We start from the raw sequence: 13,192 nt of genomic DNA on the forward strand, positions 1-13,192 counted from the left end.
ATGAGCTGGACTCTTTTTTTTGTCCTGTTCAAGACATCACTGCATCACCTTGCTCCTTTCCAGGACTTGGGGTACATCAACTCTCCAGCCGGCTTCAGGAGGAAACCAGATGAAGGATTACGTGGTAAGGAAAGGTGGTGCAAAGACAAGCCTGCGCCTTGCTGTGGGCCTCTTAGGCAGGGTGGGTGCCTAGTTAAAATTCTGGGCATGTATGTATCCTGCGAAGGCACTCTCGCTGGTGTGACACTGGCTGCAGGGTCATGGGGCTGTTATGTGTACCTGTCTGGGGAAGAGCTTGTTGCTCCCTTTCATAAATGAAAAGAAAATGTTTGATTTATTTTCCCCCCCCCCCTCTCCCGTGTGTAAAATGAACTTCAGGTATTTTTCTATGTGGAGATGGCGTTAGCACTTAAAGGATGAAGTTTCATGAAATTGCCTAGGTCTTTTTCTTTGCCTCCTCCTTGCTTCTGTGAAATGTCAATAAATGGAATTTTAAGCCAAGTCAAGCATCTTTCCTAGGAAAAAAATTCTCAGTAATGAGGTGGCCAAGGATTGGGGGGCTCAGCCCCCCAGATCTGAGCAACAGCCCAGCTCAGTGGGTGAAACTCTGCCTCTGGCAGTTCCAAGGCTGGCTTGGCACAGAGCTGCCTGGCTGCCAAGTAGCAGGACAAGCAGGGAGAGTCGCAAGAGGGGGGTGCCAGGCCCCTGCATGGTGCAGAGTCCCTCCAAAGTGCAGCCATGCCCCGTGCTGGTGTGGTGGGGGCAAGGCCTTCTCTGCTGTTGCCTGGGAGCAGATCTGGCTCTGGGGTTGGTGCCACACAGGGAGGGAGTGGGCCAGAGGGAAGGGGCTGCAGAGAAAGGAGCCAGACACCGCCATCCAGCCCCCAAATAACCCCTCACCCAATGTCGTCCTACTGCCCCCAAATAAACCCAACCCTCACAAAACCACCTCCTGTTACAGCCCCTCACTCATCCCCCTCACATTTAGAAGAGCCGGCCACAGTAAATCTCTGAATTCTGAGAGTCAACAGGCCAGAGTGGAGAGTTGGGCTCAGCCCTGTGCGGGTGAGGTGGGCTCACTCTCCTATTGCCCTCCCCTGCACACAGGCTGGGATGGAGAGAGCAACCCGCACACGTGCACTGGAGAGCAGTGTCTGACTGTTTTGACTCATTTCTTCCCACCACAAAGAATATTTTCACCAGCCACCTACGGTTCTAGCTCCTGCGGTGTGGAATATGTGGTCATATTCCATGTGGGGGGGAACATTAGTTCCCTTAGGAACAGTGGGTGAGACCTCTCAGTCCTGGAGGTCAGTGAGTTTAGTATCAGCTGTGGCATCCCTGTCACAACAGTAGTTTGATCTGAGCAGCTTTTCCTGTCATCAATATTTCAGCTTCCCACAGTTGAAAATCAGCGGGAATGGGTCTCACCCTCAATATCTGCTCTCAAGACAACCAGTCTCCAAGTGTATGTCCACATTGGGATAAAAACTACCCACGGCTGGCCTGAGTCAGCTTGGCATTTGGGCTTGGGCTGAAGCCTGAGCTCTGGGACCCTGCGAGGGTGGAGGGTCCCAGAACCTGGGCTCCAGCCTGAGCTTGAATGTCTACGCTGCAATTTTTAGCTCCTCAGCTGATGCCCCTCAAGTTTGAGCCAGCTGACCCAGGGCATGAGCAGGGCTCGTGGGGTACATCTGATTGACCAGTTCACAATTAGTGAGGCAAGCTGCTGCGTGGTTGATTACATACAACATAGTGAGATGTTTATTTGAACCACCCAACTGGCAAATGTGAAACAGAGAAACCAAACGTGTGGAGCACAAGGAAAATAACGGGATCTGATGCTCTAGCCTCAACATCTTCTGGACCTATGCATGCATGAGTCAGCATTTCCAGCGGGCTCCTGGAGCCAGTAAGTGGGAGAGAGAAGGGGGTTGAGGTATGGTCTGAGGAGAGACAGTGGGGCCACATGCTCAGCTAGTGCAAATTGGTATAGCTCCATTGACTTCAGTGGAGGAGTGACATCTGATTGACAGCAGCTGGTGATCTAGTCTTCTGGTGTTCAGCCAAAACTCTCCTAGCCATCAGTGGGTGTCATAAATATAAAGGGAAGGGTAATAAGGTTTATGTATGCAGTAACAGAAATCCCTCCTGGCCAGAGGTACAGAATCACTTACCTGTAAGGGGTTAATCAGTTCAATTAATCTAGTTGGCACCTGACCAGAAGGACCAATGGGGAAAGAAGATACTTTCAAATCTGGGGGGGGGGGTTGGGTTTGTTCTCTTTGTTGGTTCCCTCTTAGGACAAAGAGAGAGACCAAGCAGGTAACCCAGCTTCTAAAAAGATCCTGAACTGATACATCTAAAAATTACAGAAATTGTAAATAATAGCAAGGAAATGCATTAGATTCTTTTGTTTTAGCTTGTGAATTTTCCCTATGCTAAGAGGGAGGTTTATTCCTGTTTTTGTAACTTTGAAGTTACAGTGAGTGTTTGTTTTGCCTGAGTAACAAGTGAAGGTAAGACTTGGACGTGGCTCTTAGAGGTGTGGGACAAACCCAGCTACACCCTCGGGTTACTACCCAATCCAAAGTGGATGATGATGAATCTGTCTTACATATTTGCAGGATGATGATAAAAATCTAATTTGGCAACACACCCTCATAGCTTTGTAATGTAACAATTTTGCCCCCCACAGGACAACTTACTCATGCAAACTCCTCTTCCCCCATCCCCTGCCCCCCCGGACCTCCACAAGTGGCTGTCTGTCCTAGGCCCAGGGAAGAAATGGAGGTGTTGGCTCTGACTTGCACCTACCCAGCATTTAAAAGGGGACGTGGGATAGCAAAAGGGAATCCAGTTCTGGGATTAATATACCGAGCCACTATAGCACCCTTCAGTGGGAGCTGGGTCCTAGGCTGGATGCTGGGATCTTCATAAACAGCTCTTGGATTAATGGTGGTGAGTGGCCTCACATCTAGTAGAAAACCAGTGTGTGTAAGCCACAGACCCTGATACTTAAAGGATTAGGCAGGAAGGAGAATGGGATGCCATTGGGCAGATATCTAGATCAATCGGCCTCAGGGTGCCTCTGGAGTTGGCAGGGTTTAAAGGTGTGCTGGTGTAGACAGAAGCATGCGGAATCATTGGGATGAAATGGATCCGTTCTGACAGACTTGAAATAACAGCTGAGTGGTTCAGGCGCTGCTTGCCAAATTCATCTGCTGTCTTTGTCTCTCTAAGCCTTTGGAGTGGTGCCGGCAATAGCTGGAGAGGTGTTTATAACAGAGTGACTTCTGGGGGCACAGACATCTACACCCCTGTGTTCCTTGTTTTGTGCCCTGCTTTGATTGTGTTAAGTATTTACCTCGCCCAGTGCATCGAGTCAGTATAAGGGTGTTCCTAAGAAAGATGGTCTTATGGTTAAATCACAGGTGATCTTAGTTCTGTCCCTGACTCTGACATGGACTTCCTGTGGGACTGTGGACAGCTTACTTAATCCCTCTGTGCTTCACGTTCCTCATCGTAAAATGGGGGTAAAAATCCCTCCCCGGGTATGTCTGTTAATGTTCTTAACAGCAGTTTGAGCCCCTCAGATGGAGGGTGCTATAGAAATAACTAGGTCTTATCTAGAGAGCCCTAGATCTCAAAGCACTCTACATAGGTCAATATTGCTATCCCCATTTTATAGATGGAGAAACTGAGGCACAGAGAAGTGACTGGCCCAAGGTCACCCAGCAGACTATTGGCAGAGCCAGGTATAGAATGCAGGTCTACTGAGTCAGAGTCCAATGCACTATCCACTAGGCTACACTGCCCGGTTCAGTGTTATCACTGCTGCACAAACATTCCTCTAAGCAGAGGCCATTCTCTCCAGCTCTCTTCCCACCCTTCTGCTGAGCGTGTGTTTATGAAACCTGTCACCACAGCACCTTGCAACAGTTGGAAAATGTCCTCTCACAAGGCTTGGTCCCTTTTTACAGAGGGGTGTAGGGCCTAAGATTCTTGGATTCTAGTCGGTGATCAATCTTTTTTAGCATGTTCAAAGCAGAGAGAGCAACCAAACTGTGTCATCCCCCCAGGCAGGGGGCTTCTTAGTTGGAATGTTTTTGACCGAGTTTTGGTGTTCTGACTCAGCAGACCATTCAGCTCTGATGATGCAACAGCAAAAAAATAAAGAGCATAGCGAAGCCTCCCTTTATTCCCTAATCCTGTTTGCTTTTCTAGAAACAATCCCTAGCCCTAGAATCACTGACTCAATTCTTGGATCCCATTCTCATGACAAAGCGAATGTCTGGTACAAAAGGAGCCTTATAAAAAGGGGCCCCCAGATTCTGGGTCTTTGCAGGTGCTCCTGGAATTCCTGCAGCAGCTAGGGTGTAGTGCCTAGAACGGACAATGTCCAAAACAGGAACCAGGGTAAGTTTGTGTGTGTATCTTTCCGAGGGGAAGAGATGCAACTTAGGAAGCTGCTCTTGTTTACAAATATGGCAGAAGTGCAGAAAGAGCTTAGGGTAATGGAGCAGAATTTAGCACAGTGGTAGGAGAGTCTATTTCTCTGAAAGAAGATCAATTAATAAAAAGCAAGTGTTTCAAAAATGTACGTGGCTTTTCCACTGGGGACAGGAGCTTTTCAAACCGAAAGCTCCCTCAGGCAGATAAAATGACTTTAAAATACAGGGCTGTATTTTGAGTGACAAAGATGGTCTCTCCTCCCTTTTTCTTCACACTGGATATTTCTCTTTCTGCTATGGTACATCAGGAGAGCGGAGGTGGGAGGTGAATGCTGTGGCTGTTGGGGAGACTTTCAAATGTGCCTAGTGCCTCATGCTCTCCTCGGTGTCTTACTGGGGAGGACTGCTGTGCCATGGAGAGCGTGGCAAGCTTGCGGGAAGATGCGCGGTCTGTCTGCAAAGCATCTGAGTTCCAAAGCTAGCAGCCAGCACCAGTGTATGCTCCATAGTTAGGCTGTCGAGGAGAAAGTACAGCGTGACTGCTGGGATGCTGATGCCTGACTCTCTGATCACAGGCGGGGGGGAGACCAGTTGTGTGAAGTGTATCATACTGCCAAAGAGGGCACTGCCCAGACACCTGAGCTGCTTCAGGATATGTTTACTCCAACGTTTTGGAGTGAGCCTCCCAGCCTGGGGTGACAGACTTGGGCTAGCAGGGCTTGTGCCAGCACTCTAAAAATACCTGTGCAGACAGCGCTTTGAAGGTGCTGCTTGGGCTGGAGCTAGGGCTCTGAAGCCCACACCCTTCCCTAGCCTTCAGAGCCCAAGCTGCGGCTTCAAAGTGCTGTCTACACCACTATTTCTAGAGCACCAACGTGAGCCCCGCAAGCCCAAGTCTGGTGCTCCAAAATGCTGGGTAGACATACCCTCAGACTCCAGGGCTGTACCCAGGGGTGTTGAGAGCAGCTTTCCCACTGACTTCAGTGGGGCTGGGAGCAGGCCCTACACTTTGGACTCCTAGCAGGTTTAAAGCAGACAGGGATATAGCTCACAACCCTACATTCTGCCTATGGATCAAAGTGCATGAGACTGAGAGCCTAGGTGCTGGTTCCCAGTCGGGTGCTGCTTTGCTGAGTGACCCTGGGCAGATACAGCCAAATTCTGAACTTCCTACTCCCACTGGGGGACACACTGGAGTGACCCTTCATTGCTCTGTGTGCCCGTATGTAAAATGGGCACAATGACACTGCACAGGCATGCCGTGCAAAATATTCTTGTCATCCGCTCCTGTCTCCGAGTCCCATCGCAGCATGAGAACAGGGCGCTGCAGGCAGACAGAGACCTGCCCCAGTATCAGGTGGGCACAAGGGTCTGCTCATGTAGAACTTACTTCACTACTGGGACCTAAGATCTTCTAAGCAGGGGGAAAGGTGCTTTGTCTGACAGCTGGTGGTGTTGGGGCTGAGCCTGCTGGCGGACAGTAACTGACTAAAGATCAAGGACAAAGGTTCATTCGCTGCTTCACTAACTTCTTTTCTTGTTGCTGATGTAACTTAAATTGTGGGGAGCAGGAGGCTCCAGTGTCCTCCGAGAGGCAGGATGGTCCAGTGGTTAGGGCACTAGCCTAGGACTCGGGAGACCTGCTGTCCCACAGACTTGCTGTGTGACCTTGGGCAAGTCACTTAGCCTCTCTCTGCCTCAGCTTGGCACCTGTATAATAGTGACGCCAGCACTGCCCTGCCTCATGGGCTGTTGTTACTGATTGTAAGAAGCTCAGATGCTATGGTAATGGGGCCCACACAAGCACCTATTACCCCAAATGCATTATGTGCTGTGGAGCCCCTACCTTGGCATTCTGGCAGTTAATGGGGTAGAGTTATACTAGGAGGTTGGTTGTTTGACTGAGGGGTTGGAATGTCACATGTGACGGCTATTTCAGGCTGCTGAGCTCCAAGCACTGTGTGTGTTGTCAGGCCATTGCAGAGATGGGCCGGGAGTTTAGAACTGCAATCCAGAATTCACCTGTCACTTCCCTGCGGGTTTGAGCTGAGCCATCTCACTTGAACTAAGGATCTGTGCCCACCTGCAGTGAAGTCTGTGTGTGTGAAAGGAGCTTAGTGGAGGGCTGGTGGGGAGGAGCATGTTCCTTACACATTCCCATGAGCTCTTCTCACTAAGGCTAGACATACTGATCTTTATTGTTAGTCCATTCTTTGCTCTGTGGACATAAACTTCACGGGTTCTCAGTTCTCTTTGTGGTCATGTTTAAAGGGGGACGGGAAGCAGCCTGAAAACAGGAGCAGCGAATTGTTCTCTGTGACTACAAAACTTTGATTTGCTTGGTTAAAGCAAATTGAGGATGGGGGAGGGAAGTCAAATGTATTTTACAAATTTCACTTTTGAAACTTTTTTTCACTGGTAAAACAAAATGGTCATGTTAAGGCATCATAGCTTAGGAAGTGGAAACAGGCTGATGTATGTTATACATAGAGACTCCGAGAACTATGAAAGGGAAAATCATGCAGTTAATAGATAAGGCCCGATCATGCAAACATTCACGTACTTAGTTTTAAAGCACGCGAGTAGCTCTCTCACACAGTATTTAGAGGACTGGAGCCTAAATGTCTTTACCTCTGTTACAAACCATTCCTGAAATAATTAAAATGACAAGAGATGTGAACCAAACTAGCCTTTTCCCTCTCGATGGTTTGTTTACTTTTTGCATTTCCCTTAGCGTGGCCAATGAAAACAGACAGTTTCATTCTTCAAAATTAGAACAGAACTGTGGTGTTTGGGTTGCAAACAGCGGTGCCAACCCTGCCGTTCTTGTTGCAAAACTGGCTTTCCCTCGGGCTACTCGCTCCTCTAGGGACTATTGGTTGGTATGAGGCTTCACAGGATTGGGCCCACTGCAAGCAATTTAAACCAAAGCAACCCTCTCCCCCACCCCAATTTTTTTTATTGCATCTTTCTTTGAATGTCATTCAAACCATTCTAATAATATTAGGTTTTGTCATTTCTTCCCAGGGCAGTCCCTTTAACTGCTCACGGTTAATGATGTGCCTTTATGTTAAAGGCAGTAGCTAAGGAGTCAGCCTTGTTCAAATGGTACGGTTTTAACTAACGCATGCTTACTTCAGTGACAGCACTTGCAGTTCTCACCCCCTCAGCCTGACTCTTCGCTGCTTTTGCCCAAGAGTCATCGACTGAGCCGTCACCATCTGTTTGAAAGAAGGAACCTCCCCTCTCTCTGCTTTGCTTGTGTTTCAGATCACTTTCTACGAAGACAAGCATTTCCAGGGCCGTCGCTATGAGTGTGACAGTGACTGCCCTGATTTTCACACCTACCTAAGCCGCTGCAACTCCATCCGAGTGGAGGGGGGTGCCTGGGTTGTCTATGAGCGGCCTAACTTTGCAGGGAACATGTACGTTCTAACCCACGGCGAGTACCCCGAGTACCAGCGCTGGATGGGCCTTAATGACCGCCTCAGCTCATGCAAAGCCATTCACTTAGTAAGTCTGACTTTCCCTTCCTCTCCCCAGTCTCCCCCAAAGCACACGTGTTGCTGCTTCTCCTCCATAACACAACGGTTGGGATATTCCCAGATATACTTGAGAACGAGGTTAAGAGAATCCCAACAGGTCACATGGGACAATTTCTGCATCATCAGAAGGTTGCAATCTAAGGGGCAAGTGAACAAACCACAACCCTGGGAAGGCAGAGAGAGTAAGAAAATCTTCCCAGGAAAGCTTCAGTGTTTTCACGTAGAACGTGGCGGTAGTTCTATTGAAACGCTGCTGCAGCTCAGTCTAACCCACAACAGAGGGAAATGCTCTGAGCTTCCCCATGACCCGGTGAAGTGGTGCAAAGAAATGTGATGTCAACAGATAGAGAGAAACTCCCCCACTGATTTCAGTGAGAAAAGCAGTTTGCTTTGGGCAGGTTGTAGGTAAGTTTCAGTGGGTACCTCTAACAATTGGGGTGTCAGTGTAGTTTTGTTTGGAAATAACATTGCTGCAGTTCGCTTCTAGGCAGCTGGGGTTTGGAATTTATACGGGGAGGTGGTTACTCTGTACCCTGTTTTCCTTAGTTTGCTCATCTACTCTCTTTGCTCCTCTTCCTGGCAGACGCAGTTTGCAGCAGCTGGTGTGTACACATGGTGACATTTCCCTAAGCACCTATGTCAGTTAGGGGCAGAAGCCCCCTGGGAATTTCCATCCCTGGGATTTGTACTCCCCACTCAGTTGCTTTGGAGAATCTTCCCTGCATGGCCTGTGCCAGCCTGGGTTTGTCTGACCCTCTGTAGCTTGTTTCCCACTCTGCTCCCTGCTAGAACCGATCTCCCGGTCGTTCAGTTTCAGTGCAACTGGCACTAGAGAGAGGAGATGGCTGCCAGGCAGTAGCTCAGCCCCCAACCCCCAGAGGTGGGGTGTAGGTAGGGGGATGGTTCCCCTAGGCGTACTCTGGTGCCTAGTTAAAGTTAATTAAAAATAAAACCACTTGCCCCCTCTTCCCTGGGATTCCAAGTATGGTTGGAGACGCGAGACAGCGTGCTGCCTGCTTTTCCCATTGACTCAACTGGCCACAGGCTCCATCCCTTTCACTCAAACTTCCAGCTGCTTCACTGTACGCGTGCGGCCTGCGTGGAAGTTGCTCGCTGTCTGCAGCAGGGGCTGGGAAGGACAGTGAGGATGTTAAATAAAGCCAATGGCGTTTTGATACAAGACCTTTAGTAGAGGGCTCTTTGCCATATGCTGGCAGTGAAGTGTGTGAGAACAACCCCAACTCATGGAGGGCTGTTCTTGCTTCTCAGGATCATTAGCAGAGTACGGGGAGCAGCGTGAGGGGGAGCAGCCCTGAGCCAGATAGATCCCTCAACTGCCCAAGACTAGAGAGCACAAAAGGGGAATTTTAAGCCCCGTATCACTTCAGGCACCTGCCCCAAGTGCAGGAACATTGGATCTAAGGTTTCTCATTCTGCCATGGTTGCAAATCGCTCCGTTCAAGCATTTCAGTAGCTCCTGCCAGCACTCGCAGAGCGCAGGGCCTGGCCTTTAGAAATACTGGCTGTGTACCTGCTTCACTGAGGAATCCATGCTTACCTGCTCTTACACAGGAGTGGATCTGGATCTGTCCTGCAGCTTGCGCTGGCAACCAGCTCACCCCGTGGGCAACCTGCTGAGTGAGCAAGGGGCAGCGAATGCTCAATAGTGGTGTGAAAGAAACAGCTGATGCATAAGGTGGATGGGAAGGCTGGTTCCCTTCCAAAAATTTAGAGGAAGGGAATGTAGGGCAGCCTGGCATTGAGGCTGGCAGGGTGTGACAGGGTAACCAAGGCGTGTATCCCTGAGTACAGGCAAAGGGGACCCTGAGCGAAGTGCAGGCAGTTTTCCCAGGGCATCCCCCTTCCTTAGTCTATGCTGGGAGTTCCCGTGGCTATCAAAGGAGAACACAGTGCTTGGCTGGCTTTCTTTGCCCTTCTTTCAAAGGAAGGCTTTGCTGCTTGTGCTCAGCCTGCCAGCGTGAGGAACCCGTTGCCATGACTAGGCTGTGAAGAGCAGGGAAGCTTTCATCCGCTGCTGGCATTCATGTGACCCTCTCCACTGGCAGGGAATAAAAGCCAGGTGCATCAAAAGTACAGGCCAAAGCTGATTTTGAAAGGGATGCAGCTCAGCAGTGTTTCACTGATGGTATACAGCACCCTGTGCATCGTCCTTCATGTGTTGGTTGGAAATGTTTTTATCTGATCAAATGCTTTTGTATCTCTGTAGTGCAGCTGCCCCATGAACTATTAAATATGGAATAAAGAACATCCCTAAAAATGCAGGTCATGCGGAAGGAGGGGGGGGGCAAGTCTCAGTGTAATGCTGGAGGCAATCAATGTGCTTAACAGTGATGCCTGTGGCAACCAAGGAGTGTAAACTAAGAGGTGATAAACCAGTGTCCAGCCAGCTAGTGCCCAGAGCATTGCCCCTGCCAGAGGAGGGAAATCCAACGCATTAAATACTGCATGCCTCCATATTCCAGAGGCAGGCCTGGGGCATGAGCAGCTGCTCCAGCATCCTCCAGCCAGAGCATACCTTCCCATAGGGGGCTCTGGAACAGCAGGACTTTCCTCTGAGGACACCACCTCCCCTGCCACTGGTCTCAAAGAGCTGCCCCTTCTGGTTGCTTTAACAGTGGTGGAGCCCTGCTAATATTCTATAATTAAACAGTGGGTGGAAGTATTTAACTTGTAATTCTGACTATTAACCCAGTCAGCTGGTGCCTGGTTTAGAGTCTTTTGCCTCCCGTGCTGCCTTCACCAATGCCAAGGCCTCGTAGTGGTATGTGACTGCCTTCAGCTGTGATAAGTGCTTGAAAGAGCCAACTGATGGGGGCACTCAGCTAGGGCGTCATTAGATGAATGTGAGTTATGGGAAACTTCCCCCCCGTGGGCATATGGGACTCCAGCTCATCCAGGGCAGCAGTGAAGCGTTCCTTTCTGGTGTGGTGGGCAAGAGGAACAAGCTGCCCTGAGGAAGGGAAACAGTGGCATTCAGCTTGGAGCTGGTGGTGGTAACAGACCAGGGAGGTAGGGATGAGGTGGGCCAGGCTGCACAGGAAGCTGCAGATTAACACCCTTGCAGTGCTTATGGCTATTCAGTGCTTGAAATCTCAGCCAATATAATGTTTTGCACATGTGAAATGTGAGTACAGGCTGTCACCATCTCATTGACCCCTTACTGCCCTGGGGCACACTGCGGCTCCAGTTCTGAAACCTGCAGCAACCGAAGGGTTAAAGCAATGGGAATCAGTTTAAAACACTGAAGCGCAGCCAGCCAAAGTGCATCTCTTATCCGTCACCAGCAGTGCCCTGGCCTCTCCCCGCTTGAGCCTGGGTTTGCCCTACCCGGCCCCTCATCCAGTCTTTTCCACCCCGGGATCCTAACGCTGGCATAGCAGGATGGCAGCATCTGGCACCATCTGGAGATGGGCCAGTGACTACATGAGGTGTAAAGCAGGGGAGAATCAGACCTCTAAGCCTGCAGGGTGTGCTCAAGTGTTAAAGCCTCTGGGCAGTGGAGGAGCCGATACTGGTACAGCAAAAAAAAAAAAAAAAAAAAAAAAAATCCAGACAGGGGTTGGGGGAGCCTAAGGGCACCTTGAGGTGCAACAAACTAACCCAGGTGAACTGGAAAGCCAGCCGATTGTTTTGGTCGGGCCTGTCCTTTTATACGCCTGGGAGCTACCTCTTCCCCCCAAACCTCTCCTAGTCCCTATGTTCCCATCATCAGTGCATTCCCCAGGGTTGGGGGGAAAGGGGAGGTTTCTTACCTCTCAAGAGTAATGAGGCCACTTTAATTGTCCACCTGTGATGCTCATAAACAGCACAGTCCCATGCAAACCCAGGGTCTCCATGGCCAGCGGCCTCCTGCAGCCACCATCCAAAGCCACTGGGACATGAAGGCGCTTGCACAGGAGCGCAATGAGCGAGGGGTTTTGTAGCATAACAGCTGATGCTACTCGGAGTTCTGGGAGGGAAACAAAACCTCTTGCTCCACTGTGTAAATCAACCCCTAGCTACCAGGGGTTAGGACAAAACCGTGGGAGGTAGATTACTGTACATCTGCCTGTTGTGGGGTCCTTTACCTTCCTCTGGAGCATCTGGCAATTGCCAGAGGCAGGATCCTGGATGAGCTGGACTCAGGTCTGATCCAGCCCGGCAGTTCCTATGCTCCCTGTGTATAGTGAGAGAATGAGCCTGAACTGTGCTGCTGTGCCCAGCAACGTGTGATTCTCTGTCTCCTGTTCCAGTCCAGTGGAGACCAGCACCGCATTCAGATCTTTGAGAAGGGGGACTTTGGTGGCCAGATGTACGAATCTACGGAGGACTGCCCTTCGGTCATGGACGAGTTCCACATCCGGGAAATCCATGCCTGCAAAGTGCTGGAGGGGGCCTGGGTATTCTATGAGCACCCCAACTTCCGGGGCAGGCAGTACCTCTTGGAGAAGGGGGAGTACCGTAAGCCCGTTGACTGGGGGGCTGTGTCCCCCACTGTCCAGTCCTTCCGCTGCATTGTAGAGTGAGGGGTGGGGCAGCTCCCCCTTTGCCAGGGAAACCGCGTGGAGTCTGTGAATAAAGCAAGTGGCTGATGCAATGCTGCCTGTCCTGCTTATTTCCGCTCTGGTGGTCAGGCCCTGGCTGGCTGCACCCCGCAGCCACCCCTCACTCACGCTAGGGGCTAGACCTTTGCTACCATTCACCCTTCCCTGCCCTGTGCCAGCCCCTCCCCTCCCCATGGCACCAGTGCTCCCCTCCTCACCCTGTTAGCATTGCCAGGTGTCTGGCTTTCGAACGGAATGCCTGGTCTAAAAGGGACCCTGGCAGCTCCAGTCAGCACTGCTGACCAGGCTGTTAAAAGTCCGGTCGCTGATGCAGCGGGGCTAAGGCAGGCTCCCTGCCTGCCCTGGCTTCACGCAGCTCCTGGAAGCAGCCGGCATGTCCCTATGACCCCTAGGCAGAGGCACAGCCAGGGAAGCTCAGCGTGCTGCCCCTGCCTCAAGCGCCAGCTCCATAGCTCCCATTGTCCGGGAATTGCATCCAATGGGAGCTGCCACACGGGCACTGCACAGGGCCGACTGGCCGCGCCTCTGCCTAGGAGCCAGATACGCTGGACGCTTCCGGGAGCAGTGTAGGGCTAGGGCAGGCAGGGAGCCTGCCTTTGCCCCGCTGCGCTGCCAACTGGGAGCCGCC

At 50.8% G+C, this 13,192-nt stretch overlaps 1 protein-coding gene across 1 annotated transcript; it reads left to right on the top strand.

The window, feature by feature from the left end:
* Positions 1–41: 41 nt before the first annotated feature.
* On the top strand, positions 42–12,582 carry CRYGS (crystallin gamma S). The gene is made up of 3 exons (XM_024206367.2): positions 42–124; positions 7,725–7,967; positions 12,253–12,582. The coding sequence occupies exons 1-3, from the start codon at positions 110–112 to the stop codon at positions 12,523–12,525; spliced, it is 531 nt and encodes a 176-aa protein (XP_024062135.1). The 5' UTR covers positions 42–109; the 3' UTR covers positions 12,526–12,582.
* Positions 12,583–13,192: the final 610 nt, after the last annotated feature.

The sequence above is a fragment of the Terrapene carolina genome, unplaced genomic scaffold (genome assembly GCF_002925995.2).
Source record: "Terrapene carolina triunguis isolate 2854851 unplaced genomic scaffold, T_m_triunguis-2.0 Scaffold837, whole genome shotgun sequence".
NCBI classification, from domain to species: domain Eukaryota; kingdom Metazoa; phylum Chordata; order Testudines; family Emydidae; genus Terrapene; species Terrapene triunguis.